Source organism: Castor canadensis, chromosome 9, assembly GCF_047511655.1.
Source record: "Castor canadensis chromosome 9, mCasCan1.hap1v2, whole genome shotgun sequence".
Lineage (NCBI taxonomy): Eukaryota > Metazoa > Chordata > Mammalia > Rodentia > Castoridae > Castor > Castor canadensis.
Window position 1 is genome coordinate 114,795,718 of NC_133394.1, and position 22,228 is coordinate 114,817,945.

Here is a 22,228-nt window from a genome sequence, read left to right on the forward strand (position 1 = left end):
ATTTTAACATCAATGTTCTCTACATAATTAACTTTCTAAAAACAAACAGACAAAATACACCAAAGCAATCCTCGGAAGCCGAACTGGAAAGCTATATTTTTGACAGGAGACATTCCTACTACTTCGAAATCATTAAAAAAAAAAAAAAGCTTTGATGCTGTTTTTGTTTTCAAACAGAATTTTGGCTTTTCAAACACTCTAGAAACATCACTCTGGTAAGTCACTGCAATTTCGTAAGTCACTGCAATTTCTTTGACGTATCATTCTGTCTTCCAAGTGACAGCTAAAAAACTTGCTTGAAATAACTCTAAAGGTTTCTGAAACAGAGCTTCCTGGCAGGACCTGGAGAGTTTGGGTCATATGAAATACTAACCATCTGAAAAATCTTGGAAATCTTAGAGGATGAAAGAAACCATCAATTTCTCCTCTTCCATGTTTAAGAGCAAAAAGTTATGTCCCAAACATTTATTAATTGTATCTCCGTAAGAACTCTAAGTTGACAGGAAGATGGTGTTAGATGACATTTTTTTAAATACCAGACTTTTTTTGTTTGAGCAGAGAAATTGTTTCCTGACCTTTAACAGGATCAAATGCATAAATCCTTTATTGGGTATAATGACATAGCTACTTAATACATTTTCTTTCACTCTTTGTATTTTGTGTCTGATCATCCTCCACCAATTTCAATTATTCTCCACATTTATAGAAAGCAGCAAAACCAGTAATGAAGTTACAGATGTGATCTGAGGAATTGCTCTTTCCCTTGTGAATCTTATTGATAGCTCCTGTTCTCTCATTTCCTAAGCAACATTGCCATCTAGTGGCTAACTGCATGCATTTCCAGGGAAACTCCAGGTTTAAGTGAACCAGAGATCAGGACAGCTACAAATAGGATTGATTTATGGTCCCTAGAATTTCCTCTAATTATGGATTAAGTTGGTTAAGGAGGGGAAATCTTACAACTTTTATTTCAAATAATCAATGTCATTTTATATTACCTCCATTGGATGTTCAATGGAGAAAAACTGAATTCAATCAAGGAAAACATTACGAAAATGTTTTCTACCATATGTTTAAAATTAAGCCTGTGTATTTCAAATACTGCTACATTCAAATTGAGGTTACACTTGGCTCTTTCCCAGAGTTCTGTAGAATCTGCTTTTCAGTATTAAGATACTACGGTGAGGAGGTATTATAAGGGGTTCTGTAAAAAAAAAAAAAAAAGAAAAATGTTCTGGTGTTTATAAATAGAAACTAAAACAAATTCACATCCAATCTTCACTTTGGGGCATTTAGTGTTTTTCCAAGCAGAGCAAAAAAGCCAAATCTCTCCGTTCAATATTTGGGGAAGTTCCAGCTGAGGTAGGCCACCTGTGGGGTCTAACATTTGGATGTCAGTTTCACTCATTTTGGATATTTCCCTAGAGGTGCACATGAGTAATCACAAGGCTGATCCCCAGTCTGTGTCATCCAGGTAACTTCTAGCTTCCTTTGACAGATGACAGTGACTATTCAAGGCATTACCCATGGGGACTTGTCATTCTAACTTTGACTCCAACTTTCAATTACAGTGAACACAGATCTAGATGATGAAAGGGAATGGCTTCTAAGTTTAGTAAGAAATACACATTCTGACAGCTCTACAAAGAAGTTGTCCAAATACAAAACCCAAAAAAGGAAAATTTGACCTCTAGAGAAGTGAAATAAAACTATTTTCTCATCCTTCTCTTTTACTAAAATTTCAGTTATATAGCCCATAATTCACCATGTTTATATGTATGTATGCAGATAAAGACTAAATAGACTCAATTTTCACAAATTTATCGATTTCTGGATTGAGGCAAAGTTTAATATGCTTGGTGGTTTTTAAATTACTTTGTCAGTGTTTGTTTAGAAAGTTAGGGCTGTATAATACATGCAATAAATTCTTTCTGTAATGTTCCACTTGTAGGTTATTAGAACTTGTTCTGGACCAGTGTTTTTCAAACCTGACTGCTGATGTTAAAATACAAATGTCCCTGGAGCTTCTCAAGTAGTAGTCTTAGGGGAAATCCAAGTCTATCTCTGTAAGCATCAAGTATTTGAGTCACTGAACAAAGTGGGAAAATACTAGCCAAGATTTTATCCAACTGACCCAAGACCTAAGAATAATTATAGTTCAAACTTATTGTAAGTATAATTTATTTTTTAAGAATGCAAAGACTGAAAAAGTTGGAAAATAAATATTTAACAATTTCATAAAAGTAATGCATTATATGAATCTGGTATATGTGTCTTTCCATAGTCAGTGTGTTCAAATATGTGCCTATGTATTTCATTAACTTATAATATACTGAGTTAGGTGCCTATATTTAAGAAGTGATAATTAATTTGTAGTAAGACTAGAGAAACTGACACTCTGAAAAGAAAAATTAGAAGAGACCTTTGGAAGAGAAACTAGAAATGAAGATGAAAAAGTATAACAAGGTAAGGAATTTAAGGGAAAATGTGAATACTGGATAAACAATGCTGATACAAATATTAGAGATCAAAGGAATTTTATTTTATGATGCAATTGATAGAAGGGTATAAAACAGACAAAAAGAAATACATATATAAAAGTCAGTGATAAATAAGAGATTTCTGGTTTTGGTCTTTTATTTGGTAACTAAGTTTATTAGTCCAATATTCAGTACTGTAATGAAATACCAGAGGCAGGCTACTTTATAAAGAAAAGTTTATTTTGACTCAAGATTCTGGAGGTGTGAGGTCTAAGGGCCACATTTAGTGATGGTCTTCTTGCTGACAGAATCTCTAAACACACACATCATGTGGCAAGACACAGGGAACACACGCGTGTATGTGTTCTCTTCTGGTTTCTTCCTCTTCTTATAAAATCACCAGGATCCAATCAGGGGAGCTCCACCCTAATGACCTTATGGAATCCTAATCACCTCCCAAAGGCTCCATCTCTAGACACCAAAATGGGATTGCTATCTGAATACCTTATAATAGGAGTTAAATTTCAACCCATGACACCCTGGAACGCGCCAACCATATCCAAATCACAACATTAATTTATTGGGTATCGGGCGACAGAATCAAGACTCTTCTTCACATGTTGTAGAAGTGGCAAAACAACTCCCAGTGGTCGGCAGCATTTTGATTCTTAACACGAGTCCTGAGGAAGCATATCCCAGAACACATTTTCTAGAACAAGAACGAGCTCCACAAATCAACAGGTCCCATGGCAAAGTAAGCTTCAGAAGGCTGCATGTGGCTTCCCTCAGAGAGTCCACGCATGGTGGACAATTTAGAGAAGACCTTGAACTTAACACTAAGCTCAGCATTTTCCAAAGCTACCTGACCACAGGACACTTTTTTTTATTGCATATTTTATTAACATCCCATGAAATAGTGAGAAAAGGGTGGGCTCAAGATCAGGCAGCCTGCCTTTGAATCTCTGCTCCAACATTTACCATCTAAGTGACCCAGGACAAGTTACTTAACAGTGACCTTGAGCCTTAGCTTCTCCATCTATACAATGGGTTTAATAATGTAAAAATGCTTAGAACAGTATCTGGCACCTAGTGAATGTTGATTAAGTACCAGTTATTAGTATTCTACTGGAGGAACATCAGGGTATGTTAAGCTTTCTATCAAATTACCAATAGCACAGTATTTAAATATACAGTATTAAGTTATCCCACCATTCTTATAATATCTAGAAGAAATTTAATCTTCCAATTAAAGAAAACCATAGTTTTAAATTTTTTCCTTTACTCTTACCTTTTAGTTAAACAATTCAAATTCTGATCTTCAAGAAAGATCAGAAGTGAGTCACATCAAAGGCAGAGATTTGGAGTGAAGAAGTGTACCGAGCAACAGGACACAGTATGGACACAGCTTGCTCTTGGATCAGAGACAACCATCTTCCAAGGTGAAGATGCTGGAGAAAGAACTCTCGTGACCAGTAAGGTGCACTCACGCAATGCGACAGTGGAAAGGGTGAAATCTGCTTTTCATGCCCGCCTGGCTCATGCCCTCCACCACCCCATTCAAAGGGAGATTTCCTGTCACACACCCTGCCAGCCCTGCTCAACACTACAGGCTCTAAAAGTCTGTCCTCTCTCCCTCGATCAGGAAAGATTCAAAATCTCACTTGTTTTATGAGGTTATCCTTAAGAGTGTTCAGTCAGAATAAAGTACTAAAAGTAGAGTAAATGCTCTAAAACCATTTGCAAGTACAGGTGGCTGGGTGCGAGGGACCCTAAAGTCTGAACCCTCTGGCTGGAGGAAGCAGTCTCCCACCCTGACTATGCATCTTCTCTGGCTCAATGAACCCCTCTTGCTAAAGAAGACTGCAAAGTCCCTTGAGCCCTGCTTGCCATTGCCGACACACTACTCAGTGGCACCTGTGTCTTTGCACATCCATTCTCACCGTGAGCTGCATGGTGCTGGGAGAGCTCTGTCCTGGAGCTCTGGCTAAGTTATCACATGGTGATGAGTCCAGGTTTTCTGGTGACAGTACCAGGGAAGACACTAATTCAATTCTATGTCAACATTATGGACTTAATTATTACTTATCACTAACAGTCACTCACCCAGCCTCTTGGAGAGACCAGAGACCCTGGAGAGGTACACAATGCCAAGGAGTGCTAGACATGTTCTCTCCAGAGTGTAAGTCTTGCTCACCATTGCATCCTCGAGGCCTAACTCAGAGCCTGGATTATCACATAACAAAATAACAGCAAAGGTTTCTTGAATGGATGTGTGGAAAATGTATGAACAAATAACTTTGCGCCATTCTAACTTCAAACTCATGATCCACAGGGTTGGGCATTCTGAAATCTATTATTTTAACATGATTCTGATGTCCCCTGGTCTAAGAAGATAGAAGAAAGAGGATGTGATGTCACATCCCTAGCACCCCAGCACCAGAAATCAATGACTGAAAGATGTGACCCATGAAATGACACTCAAGAGCTTCTGAAAGTTGGCCAATTACTAAATAGCTTTTCTAACTTATGTTTTATATCATCTTCTAATACACTATTTCATTTGTATCACTAAAAAATTTTAGGTACCTTAAACTGTATTGAAATAGACCTGAAACACACTTACTTGTCACACCAATTTGTTGCTCACCTACTATAAAGCAGCAAGTAGAAATATCTGCTCAGTTTTGATGAGCAGTTGTCAGTGATATTATATTACATATGTTCATAGTGACCCCCAGAGGACAGTTTTTTAAATGTGAAATTGTCTTACTACATTTCATTTCGAAATAAGAAAATTTAGTTCCTGTCTTATTTCCAAGGCCCCTGCTCACTCACTGTATTAAGGCCAACACACTTCACTGCTTTGGTATTTAAATGACATATACTAAATGTCACTTAGCATGTGGATCCTAGGCTCAGATTTCAATGACCTAGTGCAGTTTGTAATGCTAGTTTCTCAAAAGCTCCATGATACCTTTAATTTATAGGTATGAAGTTATTTACAGCAAATACTACTAGGAAATCTCCCACTCAACTGAAACCTTGTCGAATGCTATTGGCCGCCATCTGCCTGAGGCAGATAGATTTGCAGGTTACCTAAAAGAAAGTGAGAACGGTCTGCAATTGCCCAGTTACTTAGGAATACAGCAGGTGAGCACACCGGTGTGGTAATGGGAGGTGTTAGAACTGGTCTTGGTGAGCCCTTCCTCTCCTGCCTCTCACACTCACTGTATTATTAACAATGCCAGGATTATAAACTCAACAGATAGTCCTTAAAAGACTGAGTAATTCACCTGTGGATGATATAACTGAGTTACTTCTCTTATGTACATTACCCCACAATTCTACTTTCTCTTTTCATAGCTGCTTAATGTGGATATTTGCCTAATAGTTGAATGTGTTCAGGTCCTTCTACTGGTATCTAACATTTCTCTTTTAAATTTAATGGATTCAACTACATTTTTTTCAATGGCAGGAAAGTCACCAAGGAATACAACTGGACATAACATTAAACTCCATAAAAACCAGCCCCTTATCCACTCGTCTATCTTTATTTATTTATTTGCTTCTTTATTAGCAGTACTTGTTTAAACTCAGGGCCTTGCACTTGTTAGGTAGGTACTCTAGCACTTGAGCCACACATCCAGCCCTTTTTGCTTTTAGTTTATTTTTCAGATAGGGTCTCACACTTTTGCCTGGGACTAGCCCTGGACCGTAATTCTCCTACTTTAGTCTCACACACAGCAGGAACTGGAGGTGTACACCACCACCATACCCAGACTATTTTTTTGAGATAGATCTTGCTAATCTTTTACCAGGACTGGTCTCAAACTGCTATTCTCCTATCTCCACCTCCCAAATAGCTGGGATTGCAGGTATGAGCCACTGTGCCTAGCTTCATTCCTCTATTTTTAGTAGTCTGTACTGTAGCAAGCACACAGGAGGTGTTCAGGAAGTGGGGGAACAGATTCCTTATCTATAAAGTTAAAGACACACCTCATTGTTGTGGGAACAGCTGAAATAATGTAAGTAAAGATTCTACAAAAATGGTAAAGCACTACCTGAAAAAAGCAACTTGAATACAACAAGCAGAGCTGTGGATAAAATACAGCAAAGCTAGCAAATAAGCTACTCTGTGGAATTACAGCAATGCCAGGGTCAACCTCAGAGCACAGCACATTCACTAGGCAGTCACTGGGTGAGTCATGGCCATGGGTCAGCCTCACAGGCTAGAAATGGGTGAGGGACAACTCTGAACCTGAATCTGGAAGGGAATCCCTTCACTGCAAAGAGCTCACTGTTACAAAAGCCCCTTTTCTTGATTTGTTACATGTTAAACCAATAGTGTAGAAAATAACATTCACTCAGGGTCAAAAAAAAAAAAAAATCAAGAGCTTTTCAATTTTCAAAGTCTCTAGGTTAAGGTGCATGCCCAGATGAAATGCACACAGACCAGCCTTCATTGGCTTCATGCATTCTTTCCAAAAATTATTCTAGACTATTCAGCTTTCCTTGAAAAAAACCAGAAACTTGAGAAATGGCAAGTGGCCAGACAGGACTGACGACAAATAACTGATCTATGTGCAACTATTTCCAAATTACATTATATATCTGGCTCCTAAAATAAATTCTGATACAGAGGCATTCTCACTGCTCAGTGAGATTTTAGAAAAGACTTTTAGCATAGAGCACAAAGGAACTATTGCATGTTTTTAATACACACTGAATTGCCCAGGAATGCAATTGCTATGAAAATCTAGGCAAGACTGTTTTTTGTCCAAAACAGATCAAGAGTTGCTCAGTATTTCAGAAAGTCACCTCCAATGACAACATGCTCTCCTGTCGTCAGTACAATATGCCCTGTAGCTGACGATTCCACATGCACGTACTACATAAAAATTAAATATATAATGCCTTAATTTTTATCTTCTAGCCTGGCTACACCATGCTTTTTAATTGAAAGACATGTTAACTTTATTAACACTTGCCTTCCTTTTCTTCTGCTTTATTTTATAGTATGGAAAATTATTATACTCATTGTCAGAATTATATGCACATATAGATTAACTCTGGCTTTCAGGATATCCAGAATAAAATAATAGCTCAGAAGTATTGAGCCTGCTAGAGTTAAGAGAACCACTCATTTCATCCAGCCAGCTCACTCTACAATGAAACTGAGGTTCAGAGAGGTGCAGTAACTTGCTCAAGTCCACAAAGCACCCTAATAAGCCAGGGAGACTAGGAGCTACCGAGGCACCCAGTGCTCCTTCCAATGCACCACCTGGCTCAAAGAGATGGTGACAAAAACTCACACTTCAGAATGAGCTGGGGACACCGGACTCCAGGGGAGGGGCTGAGGGAGTCCCCAGCACAGGGGCTTGAAGTGGCTGGTTTTGTTCTTTCCACCTGAAAAGATTTAAGTACTACTTTGGGCACTGAGCTGTCCCCAGTTCAAAGTTTCCTTTGAACAGTCAATGGTGAGGCTTGTATACAAGCCTGGTTTGAAAGTGTTTAAAACAAAAAAAAAGCAGAAAGAACATTATCTTCAAAGAACAATAGTTCATTCTTACTTTGGCCATGAACTTTCAAGAGTACTTCACAATGAAGTTGTGAAGGAAACTAAACTCACAATGAAGGGAAATAAACTCAGTTTTAAATCAATAAACGATGCCCAGTTTTAGGCCTTAGGTTTAGGTGTTTTAGTCAGATGGAGTTTGTAGGATGTCTGGATTTGCAAACAACTACGTAGAGCAGGAAAAAAGGCCAGGTCAGGTACCTTTTATATTTAACACATGCATTAAAACAGTTAGAAACATTCCTAGGAGATAAACACGAGGTGATTAACATTGATCTCAAAGCTGACCTCCAATCAAATCACTGCTCTGAATTTACAAAGAAAGAAAATCCTCTCCACTAAGTAGCTCTGACATTTGGTACTCCACTAAACCAAACTCTCAAAGTAGGAACAAAGAAGCAAGCCAACTAATAATGCTCTCTCCCAAATTATCTATTTTTAGTCTGAAGTTACTGCTACTAGGATAAGCTTCCCAACAAGAGATTGGAGCTGTCTTTCAAACTTAAAAGGTAATTAAAACACCAAATTTTGGTTTCAGGTTAAAAGCTGATACCAACATTAGAACATTTATGATCAATCTGTGAACTAAAATGACCTGTCCTTCCTTTTGGACTGGCTATGATACAGACTTTCCACTTTCCACTTTTGTTCCTATAGTTGCTATCAAAGAACCTACTATTTCAAAATGGAAATCCTGAAAACCTTTGTTTCAGGACTTTGCTTCAAATGAATGTGATCCTAAATACCTATACAATTGTTTTTATGAAATTGATGGAATTTGTACCTATGAAATAAAATAAAATAAAATGCAATGTATCTAAAGTTACAAACGAGTTAAGCCAAAACATTTAACTCTCTGTGTGGAGTGAGACACAGAATTGCCTTTTCACATCATGTTAAGTGAAGTTGGAGGCAGACAAGACAGGCAGATGGAAGCACTGGAGAGGTCAGCTGTTACCATGGACTATGGTGAAGGAACATATCTGGTGGTTTTAATACCCTAGGGAGAAAAATAAACAGCTTATCACTATGGTCACTTTCTTAAATTTTCCTTTGGAATTGTCTAAACGAAAAAGGATGCCCAATGTAGGTTTACAGCAATTAAACCTCTATTGGAAGGTCCTCCTTCGTAACCTAGCCGGAGGGCCCAGAAATGGATGGTAGGAGGTGCAGGGAAAAGATATTCCTTAGGAAGGCAGACATTCATCTCACAGCAAAATGCTGGGCCTCTGAAAAAAGCATTAAAAATCAGAAAATCTTATCCACTTAACAATGTCACTTACTTGGCAATGTACATCTTATGGGAGAAGGACTTCGACTTCGAGATATCTGGAAAATATAAAAGTTTGATATGAATTAGACCCAAATGGAGCTCAAAGGATGAATTACTTTTGACATTTTTTTCTCAGTACTAGCTACTTTACAACTATTGTAAACTAGGTACTTTATAACTATTGTCTCCCCCACCAGACTGACCATTATGATTCCTTTTCTGCTTTTTTGAAGTAAATGGACACTGAATTTGGTTTAAATTATTTTATTGATTAAAAGCTAAATTCAATGACCTAAGAGCAGTCATATTCAACTCAATGCTTTTCATAAAATAATAATTTTTATTATAATTAACTAATGAAAGCAAAATAATGATACGAGCTCTGGTAGATCCTTTATAAAAGTTGTCTCATGTGTCCAAAGTCTTGCACTATTAAGCAAGGTCACTGAGCAGGTAAAAAGGAATCATTTTCAAATCTCACCTTTACTTTCATTAAGCAGAAACAACTACTCTGTAACTACAAGTCTTGTGCTGGCCATACCATTGCTTCTGTTGTGAACTCTCAAACACTTCAGATAAATAGATGTTAACAAAGATAGAATCTATTCTGAATGAATCAAGACCTTAGATAAGCCCAAAAGACAGACTAACCAAAATCGTTCATGTGTACCTGATTTTGTTGTAGGGAGAGGATGATGGAAAAAAAGAAGGAAAGCTGGCAATGGCCTCACCTTTGAGAACAGAATTTATTTCCTTGGCTAAAGATTAAATTATTTTGTTCTCCCTGAGCACAGAATAAGAGACAAAGTGAAGAGGTTCACAGGTGTCCCAGGGCTCATCATAGAGGACGTTTTGAATAAAACTTCCAGAATTAAGTCCGCCATGGCAGAAGCATAAGAAGTGTCTGTCTAATGTTACTTTTTCCTCTGATGGGCGATTTCCTTTTGGAATAGGGAGACCTTTAACTTTCCCAGTATAATGCTCCCAACATTTCCTTTTTATTTATCAGCCCAATTAATGCACTATTCTTTTGCTTTTACCTACTGTAAATACTTATTCATGAATACAGATAATTGAGTTATAATAAAATCCTCCAAAGCAAAAAAATGAATCCTTTGCATATTTTTTCCATTTTCCTAGAATTTCTTAAGCCATTTTCTTTCCCTGTTAAAACTCCATCTATTCTAAAAGACCAACTCAAGTACCAGCCCCTCTTCACAAGCCATCTCTCCTCAGTGCCATGACTCTCGGCCTCTGTTTCATAGACTGTATCATATTATGGACTTATCAATCTATAGACTGTTTCACAGTCAGTTCATTTGGTTAAATCATGTTGATCGTCCTATACGGAGACTCATTCAGGAAGAAGACCAAGTTTAGTCATATTTGTGTCCCTCCCAAAAATGGTATCCACCTGAAGGAATGTTTAAGAGGGAGCCTGCTGGAGAAATAACAGGTGCTAGCTAAATTTGGTAAGGAAGGTGAGTCTTATTAATGGCAAGGTTATTTTGTTTTGCTTTGCTCTGCTTGTTTTGCAGAGGAAGTTTTGCCACTTTATGGCTTCAAATGCAAGACCAGAGACAATTTGGAAGAAGTGGAGCATAGCCAAATATTCTTCTTTTCCACAGCTCTTGTTTCTAAAACAAGCTGTAACACATATTTGAAGAATTTTTATTTGAAAGAATAGCAATTGTTAGGAATCTGGTGTTCACATGTCTTGGTCCAGCCCTATATTCAAAAGGCATTGATTAAATATTATTTGTTGAATAAAGGACAGTGGTGAATCATACTGATGTTTATGGGGGGTGTTATCTCCATAGCTTTCAGAAAGTTTTGCTGTTATTTTTTAATTTTGGTGGCAATAGAAGCAGTCTTTCCAATAACAAAAATACACACAAAAAATCTTATTTTCAATACTTTGAAGTTGGGGACAAATTAATATCCTCAATGCCCTTTATAAATTATTGGATTCTAGACTATTTGAGTAATTTCTCCAAACTCACACAGTAATTCCTAGAAGAAACCAGGACCTGAGCCCAGATCCCATACTCTGTTCAGAAGACCATCTGATCTTTAATAGTCCATGTGATTCAAAGATAAAAATAGAACTATGAATAAGTAAAGTCTATTAGTCATTGAACAACTAAAAACAACAACAACAAAAAACACTCTACTTCCTCCATTCTAGAATAGTACATTCTTATCTTATAATATTCTAAAAATCATTTCAGGTTAGTGTTATTGTAACTGATTCTCTTTCTACCTATAGGCTTATAATCACCTCTTTTATAGGCGACTATAGAAGCAAAGAAAATGTCGATCATAGGATGTTTGGTGTAAAAAGATTAGACAGATATGTACCGTGCTTAAACCAATGTGGCTACGAGGGTAGATAGGACTTAAACTCCTGCTTCGACAACGAGTTACAGATCGCATTGAATTCCACTAAAAAAGAGAGAGAAAAGTAGTCACCAATAGGTGAGAGCCAACATGGCTTAAAACAACATGTGTGTCCCATCACATGATAGATTTTACTGACAGCATTATATTTTTCCATGACTGGTCACCAGCATGAACTACAGTCCTTTCATTTCCTTTAGCTGGTCAATATTTGGCAAAAACTTCTCAAACAAAATCCCATTATAATGAACTTTGGGATATTCAGATTCTCAATACTAGTAGAATTTTTAATGAGTTTTTTATATGTGAGAAATCACATTTGAATTTGCAAGTGTTGGCAAACGTATGCTCCAAGTGGGCAGGGATTGGTGGCTGTTTTCTTCATTGTTAAACCCACTTGGCACCTAGGTGCAGTGCTTTGGTCATGAATAACAACAGAATAAATAACTATTAGTGAATGAAATGAAGCATCCCTGTGGCCTATCTACCCTCTAACTAAATTTAAAAAAAGAAAATTACGTCAAATTCACCAAGTTGCATAAATTACACACATGCTATTTTTACTCTGTGTCAATAATATCTCAATAAAACTTTCTTTAAAAAGTAAAGAGGAGAGAGGTGGGGCAAGATAGCAGATTAGAAGTGTCCACTATTTTAACTCCATGAATAAGAAGAATAAGGTAACCCAGGAGAGACTGTACTCTGGAAACAGAAAGAGAAGAGCATCAAGAATCATGAAACAAGTGCCAGGATAGCAGAAAAGCACAGAAAAAGTCAGGCAACAGAGAAAAGTAGCAAACAGTTCCAAGCCCAACCCTGGCTCCCTGGGAGGGATAGTAGAAACTGGAGATGACATCACAAGGTAAGACAGTTGGCCCTGCTGACAGACTGACAATTGCAGTTGCAAAATAAGCCCACATCTCCCACAAGCTTTAAACCCAGTGCAGGTATTTGCTGAGATAATGATTGCTCCAGTGTGGAAGGCTAGCCCCCATAAAGAAAGACATTCCTATCTCAGAGGGCTATTGCACCATCTTGAAAGAGGATCTACTGATTGAGACTGAAATACTCTAGGGGCCTGAAAACAAGGACCATTCATGGCCCAGGGAGTCTTGGGACATCCTGCTACAGTAACTGGGTGGGAGACAGCCACCAGAGGAGGTCAAAAAGAGGGAGAGGGCCAGACTTGGTCCTACAGAGAAGTGCAAGCAGTGAGGATATCCTATGAGCCCTGCCCTCCCTGGTGAGGAGGGAGTCTTATCACATCACCTGAGGCTTGGGAGGAAACAAAGCACTGAGCCTATGGCTTGACTTAGTATTTGGCCTCCAGGGCCAAAAAAAGTGAAAAGTCACATAAAAAGGCAAACCTATCATAACTGCAGATTTTTGAACAGAAACTCTAAAAACAAGAAGGGAATGGAATATTTTCCAAGCCCTGGAAGAAAATAACTTTCAGCCTAGATTAATTTATCTAGCAAAGCTAGCCCTCATAATTGAAGAATTAAAAACTTTCTGTGATAAACAAAAACTAAAGGAATTCATGACCAGTAAACCAGCACTGAAGAAGATAAAGGAATCCTAGACACAGAAGAGGAAGATAAACTCAAACAGGAAAATACAGAAAAGAATAAATTCCACTAGATGAGTATATTAGCAAATGAGGGGTAAGAAAGAAACAAACAACATAAAAACAACAATATGACAGGAAATACTACATAACTTTCAATATTAACACTGAATGTCAATGACCTCAACTCTCCAGCCAAAAAATATAGAAACAGAGGTTGAATTAAAAAGCAAGACTTAAGCATTAGATGCCTACAAGAAACACATCTCACTAACAAAGACAAACATTGGCAGAGAGTAACAGAACAGAAAAAGATTTTCTAAGCAAATATATCTCAAAAGCAGGCAGAAGTAACTAAACTCATATCTGATAAAAAGAGACTTCATATCAAGTTAGTCAAAAGAGACAAAGAAGGTCTTTTCATATTAATAAAAGGAACAATCCATCAAGAAGAGATAACAATTGTTAACATATATGCACCAAACATTGAAGCACTAATTTCATTAAACAAACACTCTTAGACTTAACAAGCACAGATAGTTCCAACAAAATAAAAGTGGGAAACTTCAATACTCCATTCTCACCAATAGATAGGCCATCCAGACAAAAAATCAACAAAGAAACTTCAGAATTAAATAATCTTGTAGACCAAATGGACTTAACAGATGACAAAATATTTTATACACATTCTTCTCAGCAGCCCATGGACTCTTCTCTCAAATAGATCAATTTTAACACATAAAGCAAGTCATAACAACTGTAAGAAAATTGAAATACCCCTCTATATAGTATCATATAAAGGGGAACAAAACTAGAAATCAACAGCAAAAGAACTACAGAAAATACATAGAGACTGAACAAAACATTGTTGAATGACAGTGGGTCATTAAAGAAATAAAGGGAGGAATCAAAAAATAAAATGAAACACAACTTACCAGAACCTTTGGGATATAGCAAAGGTAGTACTAAGAAGAAAGTTTATAGCTATATAAGTGCTTACACACACACACACACACACACACACACACACACACACACACAAAGATAAACAACCTAATGATGCACTGTAAGTGCCTAGAAAAACAAGAATAAGCCAAATTAGTGGGTGGAAAGAAATAACAAAGACTAGGGCATAAATTAATGAAACTGAGACTTAAAAAATACAAAGAATCAATGAAACAAGAAGTTGATTGCTTGAAAAGATATATAAGAATGGTAAGTCCTTAGCAAACTAACCAAAAGAAGGAGGGGAAAGTTCCAAAGTAATAAGAGTAGAGAAAAAAAGGGGAAATTACAACAAATACCAATGAAATCAGATCATTAGGGAATACCTCAAAAACTTATATTCTAGTAAACTGGAAAATCTAGAAGAAATGGATAAATTTCTAAATGTATTTGACCTACCAAAATCAAGAGGATATAAACCACTTATTTTTTTAATTTTATTATTCATATGTGCATACAAGGCTTGGGTCATTTCTCCCCCCTGCCCCCATCCCCTCCCTTACCACCCACTCTGCCCCCTCCCTCTCCCCCCCACCCCCTCAATACCCAGCAGAAACTATTTTGCCCTTATCTCTAATTTTGTTGAAGAGAGAGTATAAGCAATAATAGGAAGGAACAAGGGTTTTTGCTGGTTGAGATAAGGATAGCTATACAGGGAGTTGACTCACATTAATTTCCTGTGCATGTGTGTTACCTTCCAGGTTAATTCTTTTTGATCTAACCTTTTCTCTAGTTCCTGGTCCCCTTTTCCTATTGGCCTCAGTTGCTTTAAGGTATCTGCTTTAGTTTCTCTGCGTTAAAGGCAACAAATGCTAATTTTTTAGGTGTCTTACCTATCCTCACCCCTCCCTTGTGTGCTAAAGCTTTCATCATGTGCTCAAAATCCAATCCCCTTGTTGTGTTTGCCCTTGATCTAATGTCCACACATGAGGGAGAACATACGATTTTTGGTCTTTTGGGCCAGGCTAAGTTCACTCAGAATGACGTTTCTCCAATTCCATCCATTTACCAGCGAATGATAACATTTCATTCTTCTTCATGGCTGCATAAAATTCCATTGTGTATAAATACCACATTTTCTTAATCCATTCGTCAGTGGTGGGGCATCTTGGCTGTTTCCACAACTTGGCTATTGTGAATAGTGCCGCAATAAACATGGGTGTGCAGGTGCCTCTGGAGTAACCTGTGTCACAGTCTTTTGGGTATATCCCCAAGAGTGGTATTGCTGGATCAAATGGTAGATCAATGTCTAGCTTTTTAAGTAGCCTCCAAATTTTTTTCCAGAGTGGTTGTACTAGTTTACATTCCCACCAACAGTGTAAGAGGGTTCCTTTTTCCCCTCATCCTCGCCAACACCTGTTGTTGGTGGTGTTGCAAATGTTGGCTATTCTAACAGGGGTGAGGTGGAATCTTAGCGTGGTTTTAATTTGCACTTCCTTTATTGCTAGAGATGGTGAGCATTTTTTCATGTGTTTTTTGGCCATTTGAATTTCTTCTTCTGAGAAAGTTCTGTTTCACTTGCCCATTTCTTTATTGGTTCATTAGTTTTGGGAGAATTTAGTTTTTTAAGTTCCCTATATATTCTGGTTATCAGTCCTTTGTCTGATGTGTAGCTGGCAAATATTTTCTCCCACTCTGTGGGTGTTCTCTTCAGTTTAGAGACCATTTCTTTGGATGAACAGCTTTTTAGTTTTATGAGGTCCCATTTATCTATGCTATCTCTTAGTTGCTGTGCTGCTGGGGTTTCCTTGAGAAAGTTCTTACCCATACCTACTAACTCCAGAGTAGTTCCTACTCTTTCCTGTATCAACTTTAGAGTTTGTGGTCTGATATTAAGATCCTTGATCCATTTTGAGTTAATCTTGGTATAGGGTGATATACATGGATCTAGTTTCAGTTTTTTGCAGACTGCTAACCAGTTTTCCCAGTTTTTGTTGAAGAGGCTGCTGTTTCTCCATCGTATATTTTTAGCTCCTTTGTCAAAGACAAGTTGGTTATAGTTGTGTGGCTTCATATCTGGGTCCTCTATTCTGTTCCACTGGTCTTCATGTCTGTTTTTGTGCCAGTACCATGCTGTTTTTATTGTTATTGCTTTGTAATATAGTTTGAAGTCAGGTATTGTGATACCTCCTGCATTGTTCTTTTGACTGAGTATTGCCTTGGCTATTCATGGCTTCCTGTGTTTCCATATAAATTTCACGGTAGATTTTTTCGATCTCTTTAATGAATGTCATTGGAATTTTGATGGGAATTGCATTAAACATGTAGATTACTTTTGGGAGTAGCGACATTTTTACTATGTTGATTCTACCAATCCATGAGCATGGGAGATCTCTCCATTTTCTATAGTCTTCCTCAATCTCTTTCTTCGGAAGTATATAGTTTTCCTTGTAGAGGTCTTTCACATCTTTTGTTAGGTTTACACCTAGGTATTTGATTTTTTTTGAGGCTACTGTAAATGGAATTGTTTTCATACATTCATTTTCAGTTTGCTCATTGTTAGTGTATAGAAATGCTAATGATTTTTCTATGTTGATTTTATATCCTGCTACCTTGCTATAGCTATTGATGATGTCTAGAAGCTTCTGAGTAGAGTTTTTTGGGTCTTTAAGGTATAGGATCATGTCATCTGCAAATAGGGATATTTTGACAGATATAAGCCACTTAAACAAATCTATAACAAGCAATGAGACTGAAGGAATAATAGTCTCCCAACAAAGAAGAGCCCAAGACCAGACAGATTCACTCCTGAATTCTACCAGACCTTTAAAGAAAAACAGCAATTCTCCTCAAACTATCCCATAAAATAGAAAGGGAAGGGATGGTATGAATCCAGTATTACCCTAATACCAAACCCCAATAAGGACACAACAAAAAAAGAAAAGTATAGACCAATTTCCTTGAGGAAAAATAGACACAAAATTTCTCAATACAATACTTGCAAAGTAAAATATATGAAAAAGATCATATACCATGATAAAATTGGTTTCATCCAGGCATGCAAAGACTATTCAACATGCATAAATCAGCAAATGTCATACAGTATAAAAACAGAATCAAGGACAAAAATCACATGATCTTCTCAATAGATGTCAAAATCTAACATCCCCTCACGACAAAAGCTCTGAAGAAAGTAGGAATAAAAGGAACATACCTCAACATGATAAAGGCTATGTATGACAAATCTACAGCCAACAGTGTACTAAATGGGGAAAAAACTGAAATAATTTCCAATAAAGTAGGAATGAAACAAGGATGTCTACTCTCTCCCACTCTTATTCAATATAGTACTGGAATTCCTGGTCAGAACAGCATGGTAAGAGAAAGAAATAAAAGGGATTCAAATAGGGAAGAAAGAAGTAAAATTATACCTACTTACTGATGATATGATCCTACATTTAAAAGACTTTAAAGATTCTACCAAAAAACTCCTAGATGTCATGAACATTTTTGGTAATGCAGCAAGATATAAAATTAATACACTAAAATCAGTAGTTTTTCCATATGCCAACAATGAACAGGTTAAGAAAGAAATCAAGAAAACAATTTCATTCTCAATTGCCTCAAAAAATATCTAAGAATAAACTTAGATAATGAGGTGAAAGACCTGTACAATAAAAACTATAAAACACTGAAGAAAGAAATTGAAGAAGTTACCAAAAGATGGAAAGACTGTCCATATTCATGGATTGACAGGATTAATATTGTGAAAATAGCTACACCACCAAAAGCAATCTACAAATTCAATGCAATTCTCATCAAAATTCCAATGTCATTCTTTGCAGAAATAGAAAAATCAATCCTAAAATGCATATGGAAACATAGAAGATCCCAAATAACAAAAGTAATCCCAAGCAAAAAGGGCAATGCTGGAGGTATCACAATACCAGACTTCAAATTATACTATAGAGCCATAAACAGCATGGTACTGGCACAAAAATGATGTGAAGACCAATAGAACAGAAGAGAAAATCCAGAAATAAACCTACACAGCTGCAGCCGTCTCATTTTTTTTTTTCAATACTGGAGTTGAACTCAGGGCCTACACCTTGAGCCACTCCACCAGCCCTTTTTAGTGATAGGTTTTTTCAAGGTAGGGTCTTGTGAGCTATTTGCCTGAGCTGGTGTCAAACCATGATCCTCCTGATCTTTGCCTCCTGAGTAGCTATGATTACAGGTGTGAGCCACCAGCACCTGGCAGTCATCTGATTTTTGACAAAGGAGCCAAAAACATACATTGGAGAAAAGACAGTCTCTTCAACAAATGGTGCTGGGGAAAGTGGATATCTACATGTAAAAGACTGAAACTAGACTGGTCTCTCACCTGTACAAAAATTAATTCAAAATGAATCAAAGATTCCAATGTGAGACCTGAAAATTTGAAACTACTACAGAAAAACATAGGGAAAACACTGGAAGATGTAGGCATAGGTAATTATTATCATTTTTTTTTGGTGGCACTGGGGTTTGAACTGAGAGCCTCATGCTTGCTAGACAGGCACTCTACCACTTGAGCCACTCTGCCAGCCCCAGTAGGTAATTATTTTCTGAATAGGACTCCAATTGCCCAGAAAATAAGAGCAAGAATTGACAAATGGGACTGAATCAAATTTAAAAGCTTCTGCACATCAAAAGAAACAATTACAAGAAACAAGAGATAAAATCTCTTTGGGATAAAATCTTTACCAACTATTCAGTGGATAAAGGATTAATATGCCAAATATACAAAGAACTCAAAAAAGCAAACACCAAAAAAACAAAAATCCAGTTAATAAGTAGGCAAATGAACACAGTTCTCAGAAGTACAAATTGCTAATAAATACATGAAGAAATGTTCAACATTCTTAGTCATAAAGGAAATGCAAATCAAAATGATGCTGAGATTCCACCTCACCCTGTTCAGAATGGCAATTATCAGCAATTAGCAAGAAAACAAACAACAACAAATGAAGATACAGGGTAGGGGAAGAAATGTAAACTAGTATATCTGCTATGGAAACCAGTATGGAAGTTCAACAAAACACTAAAAATATTCCTATCTTATAACCCCTTTATATCACTCTTGGGTACATATCCAAAGGAGTGTCAACCAACATACAAGAGAGATATCTGCACATGCATGTTTATAGCAGTACTAGTCACAATAGCCAAGGTCTCCAACAACTGATGAATGGATAAAGAAAATCTGGAATATGTACACAATGGAGAGGTTGTTCAGCTATAAAGAAGAATGAAATTATGTTGTTTGCAGATAGAATGGATGGAACTGGAGATCATCAGGTTGAGTGAGATAAGCCAAGTGTCAAATATTGCATGTTTTCACTCATATGCAGAATCTAGACCTAAAATGATAGTTATAATGGGATATGTGTGTTAAAGGGGGAGTGCCGGGGTATATGTAGATATATGTATTCATTAAAATAGCATCATGAAACGCACCAAGTACCATTTGAAAAAGGGAGTGGAAGGAGGGGAATTAAGAGAATATAATATAGGAAGTAAACTTGTCCAAAGCATACTATACACAGCTAAGGAATTATCACAGTGAAATCCCATTATACTACTAATGTATACTAATTTTAAAATGATCTAAGGGCCTGAACAGACAGAAAAGAAAAATTAGTTCACTAAAATGAGACTTTACAAGTAAAATATTTCTTGAAAATTTCCTACATTCAACTCTTCTTTTTCAAGTCCTTTAGAGTACTATCATTTTACTTTAGGGTTTAAGCTTGGGTAAATGTTGGGGATGTTCTTGATGGGAGAGAAGAAGTAAGTTAAAAGACAATCGCTGTTTGATGTACAGCATAAGAATCATGGATGTTTTCTCTTACTGCCTTCCAAACTACAGTGCAGGTAAGAGTTTCTTAACAGAGAACAATTGTAGGGGCAGGAAGCATATTTTTTGAGACATTCATTGGAGAGCACATGTGATTATCAGATCAACAAAACCCAATTTTCATGGGCTCAACTTTCATAGCACAAATGTTTCATTGAAGTAGTATTCATTATAATGGGATTTTTAAGCTATAAGTACCCTTATCCTATGTTCTTTAAAAATAAACTACTTCCCTTCTCTCTCTCTCACAAGCTTTCTTGCACTCCTGTTCCTACGACCTAACTGGGGGCAACTGGAGATGCAGAAAAGACAAACAATAGAAGACAAAGTTGGGGCCAGGTGTGCTGGGTGCTCAGATGGAGACACACAGCAGCCTTGTTACTTCTTTTCTATGATAACTCTTCTTTTACTTTGCTTCTTTTCTTTATCTTTAAAACTTTACTTCTAAAGTCTTTCTTATTTACTATTTTTTAAAACCATGCTTCTTTTCTATTCTTTAAAGTCTTTCCTTAGACTTGCACTGCCCCATGTTCTCTCTTAAAGTCTCGGTGTTCAGACTTGCAGACAAACAACAGCAGCCACGTCTAAATCTGCATTAGCATAACTCTTAAAATCTTGGTCCTTAGACTTGCAACTGTCCCATGTCCTCTTTAGCTTCTCTTTAGCTTAACTTTTATAAAGCCTATGTATAAACTTCTCAGTGCAGAAAGCTGCTCTGGTGCAGACACAACAGTCAGCAGCAGCAGAAGCCAATCAAAATCCCCCACCCTCCTTCAGCAAGTCTTTTATATCCAGTGGTAAACAAGGAGGTGGAGCAACAGTTCTCGGGGAGGGGCGTGACATTGTAACAAGAGAAACCTGCCTTCCTACATCTTTCTGTGAATATAAACAACTTAGGAAAAGCAGCTGTGCTGCATTTTGCCTCTCACTCTCTTCTGCGGCTGGGGCTGTGCCAAACTCAGCCTGTAGATCATTGAGCACAACTGTGTTTATGTCAAGTTCTCATAGGCTTCTCATAATCCACTCCCCGCACTTCTCCACTATATTTTGCCATTAATCACTTCAGTACTATTGTCCAGTTCAGCGAACAGGAACCAATGCCACCCAGATTTGCTCTGGACCAAGGGGCTTCATTTCATAATTCACCCAACTCTTTGTAAGAAAGGCAGAAGTAAACACTGCATCAAATAAACTGCACAGAATATCCAAACATCCATGGCCACCAGTCCCAGTACCCAATCCCCACTACAACACACATTGCATCACCTACAATACACATGTTCACACATTTACATACCAAAGACTCCATTTTGAAGGCTGCTCAATTATTCAACATGTTCAAAACCTTCTATAGCCAGTATATATAGGAATCAGCTTTCCAAAACTGATTGGCTCTCCTCTCCCTCATGTTCTCCAGCCACTTTTCTCCATCCTCCCCACTCCCCACACATCATACCAAGGAGAAAAAAACAGGGCTCAAGTAGAGCTTCCCAAAACGATGAATTATCAGTAAAGAATTGACCAACCATTTCCTGAAGGTCAACTGGTCACTTTTGAGCAATAAGATTACAGAAAGAAGAGTTACAGGGCTTTGCCCTGAAAATATCAAAATATGACTTGTTCCACCTTATAAATAGAGCAACAAAAGAGATTGTAGCCAAGAAATTTTGAAAGTCATCTGAGAATCAAAGAAGAGAAGCTATTCTCTCCAAAGCCATCTCCTCCTTCTCCTTGGCATGAAATCTCATCAAACAACTCTTTATCAAGTTGTTTTGTAGAATCTTTGGGTTTATAAATGTTCTTGAACTTGTGACTCAAACACTGGGGATGAATTATCATATGCAGGGCAACCATACAAAAGCGCCTCTCTTGGTGACAGCTTCTCCCTTCATAATGACACAGTCATTCTCCATGAGAGCAGGCCACACGTGATAAAAGACCAAGGGAGCTGTGAAATCAGAGTCATAGCTTCGGCGGTACCTATTGTAAATACACAAAAAAAGAAAGAGAAGTTAAACATTGTTTTTTTTGTTTTGTTTTGTTTTGTTTTTTTGCAGTCCTGGAGTTTGAACTCAGGGCCTTTGCTGGG

General features: G+C 37.3%; 1 protein-coding gene across 5 annotated transcripts in view; it reads right to left on the bottom strand.

Annotated features, from left to right (window-relative positions):
* Nucleotides 1-2,520: 2,520 nt before the first annotated feature.
* Spata18 (spermatogenesis associated 18) overlaps nt 2,521-22,228 on the bottom strand; it is a 64,917-nt gene continuing 45,209 nt past the window's right edge. For 4 of the 5 annotated variants that reach the window (XM_074042268.1, XM_020165351.2, XM_074042270.1 and 1 more), the window contains 4 exons: nt 21,996-22,119; nt 11,690-11,773; nt 9,339-9,384; nt 2,521-9,055 (listed from right to left, as the gene is read on the bottom strand). In XM_074042268.1, coding sequence (XP_073898369.1) covers nt 9,048-9,055; nt 9,339-9,384; nt 11,690-11,773; nt 21,996-22,119 — 262 coding nt within the window. In that variant the 3' untranslated portion in view covers nt 2,521-9,047. The remainder of the gene's footprint in view (nt 9,056-9,338; nt 9,385-11,689; nt 11,774-21,995; nt 22,120-22,228) is intronic. The other variant, XM_020165350.2, reaches the window with a different exon arrangement.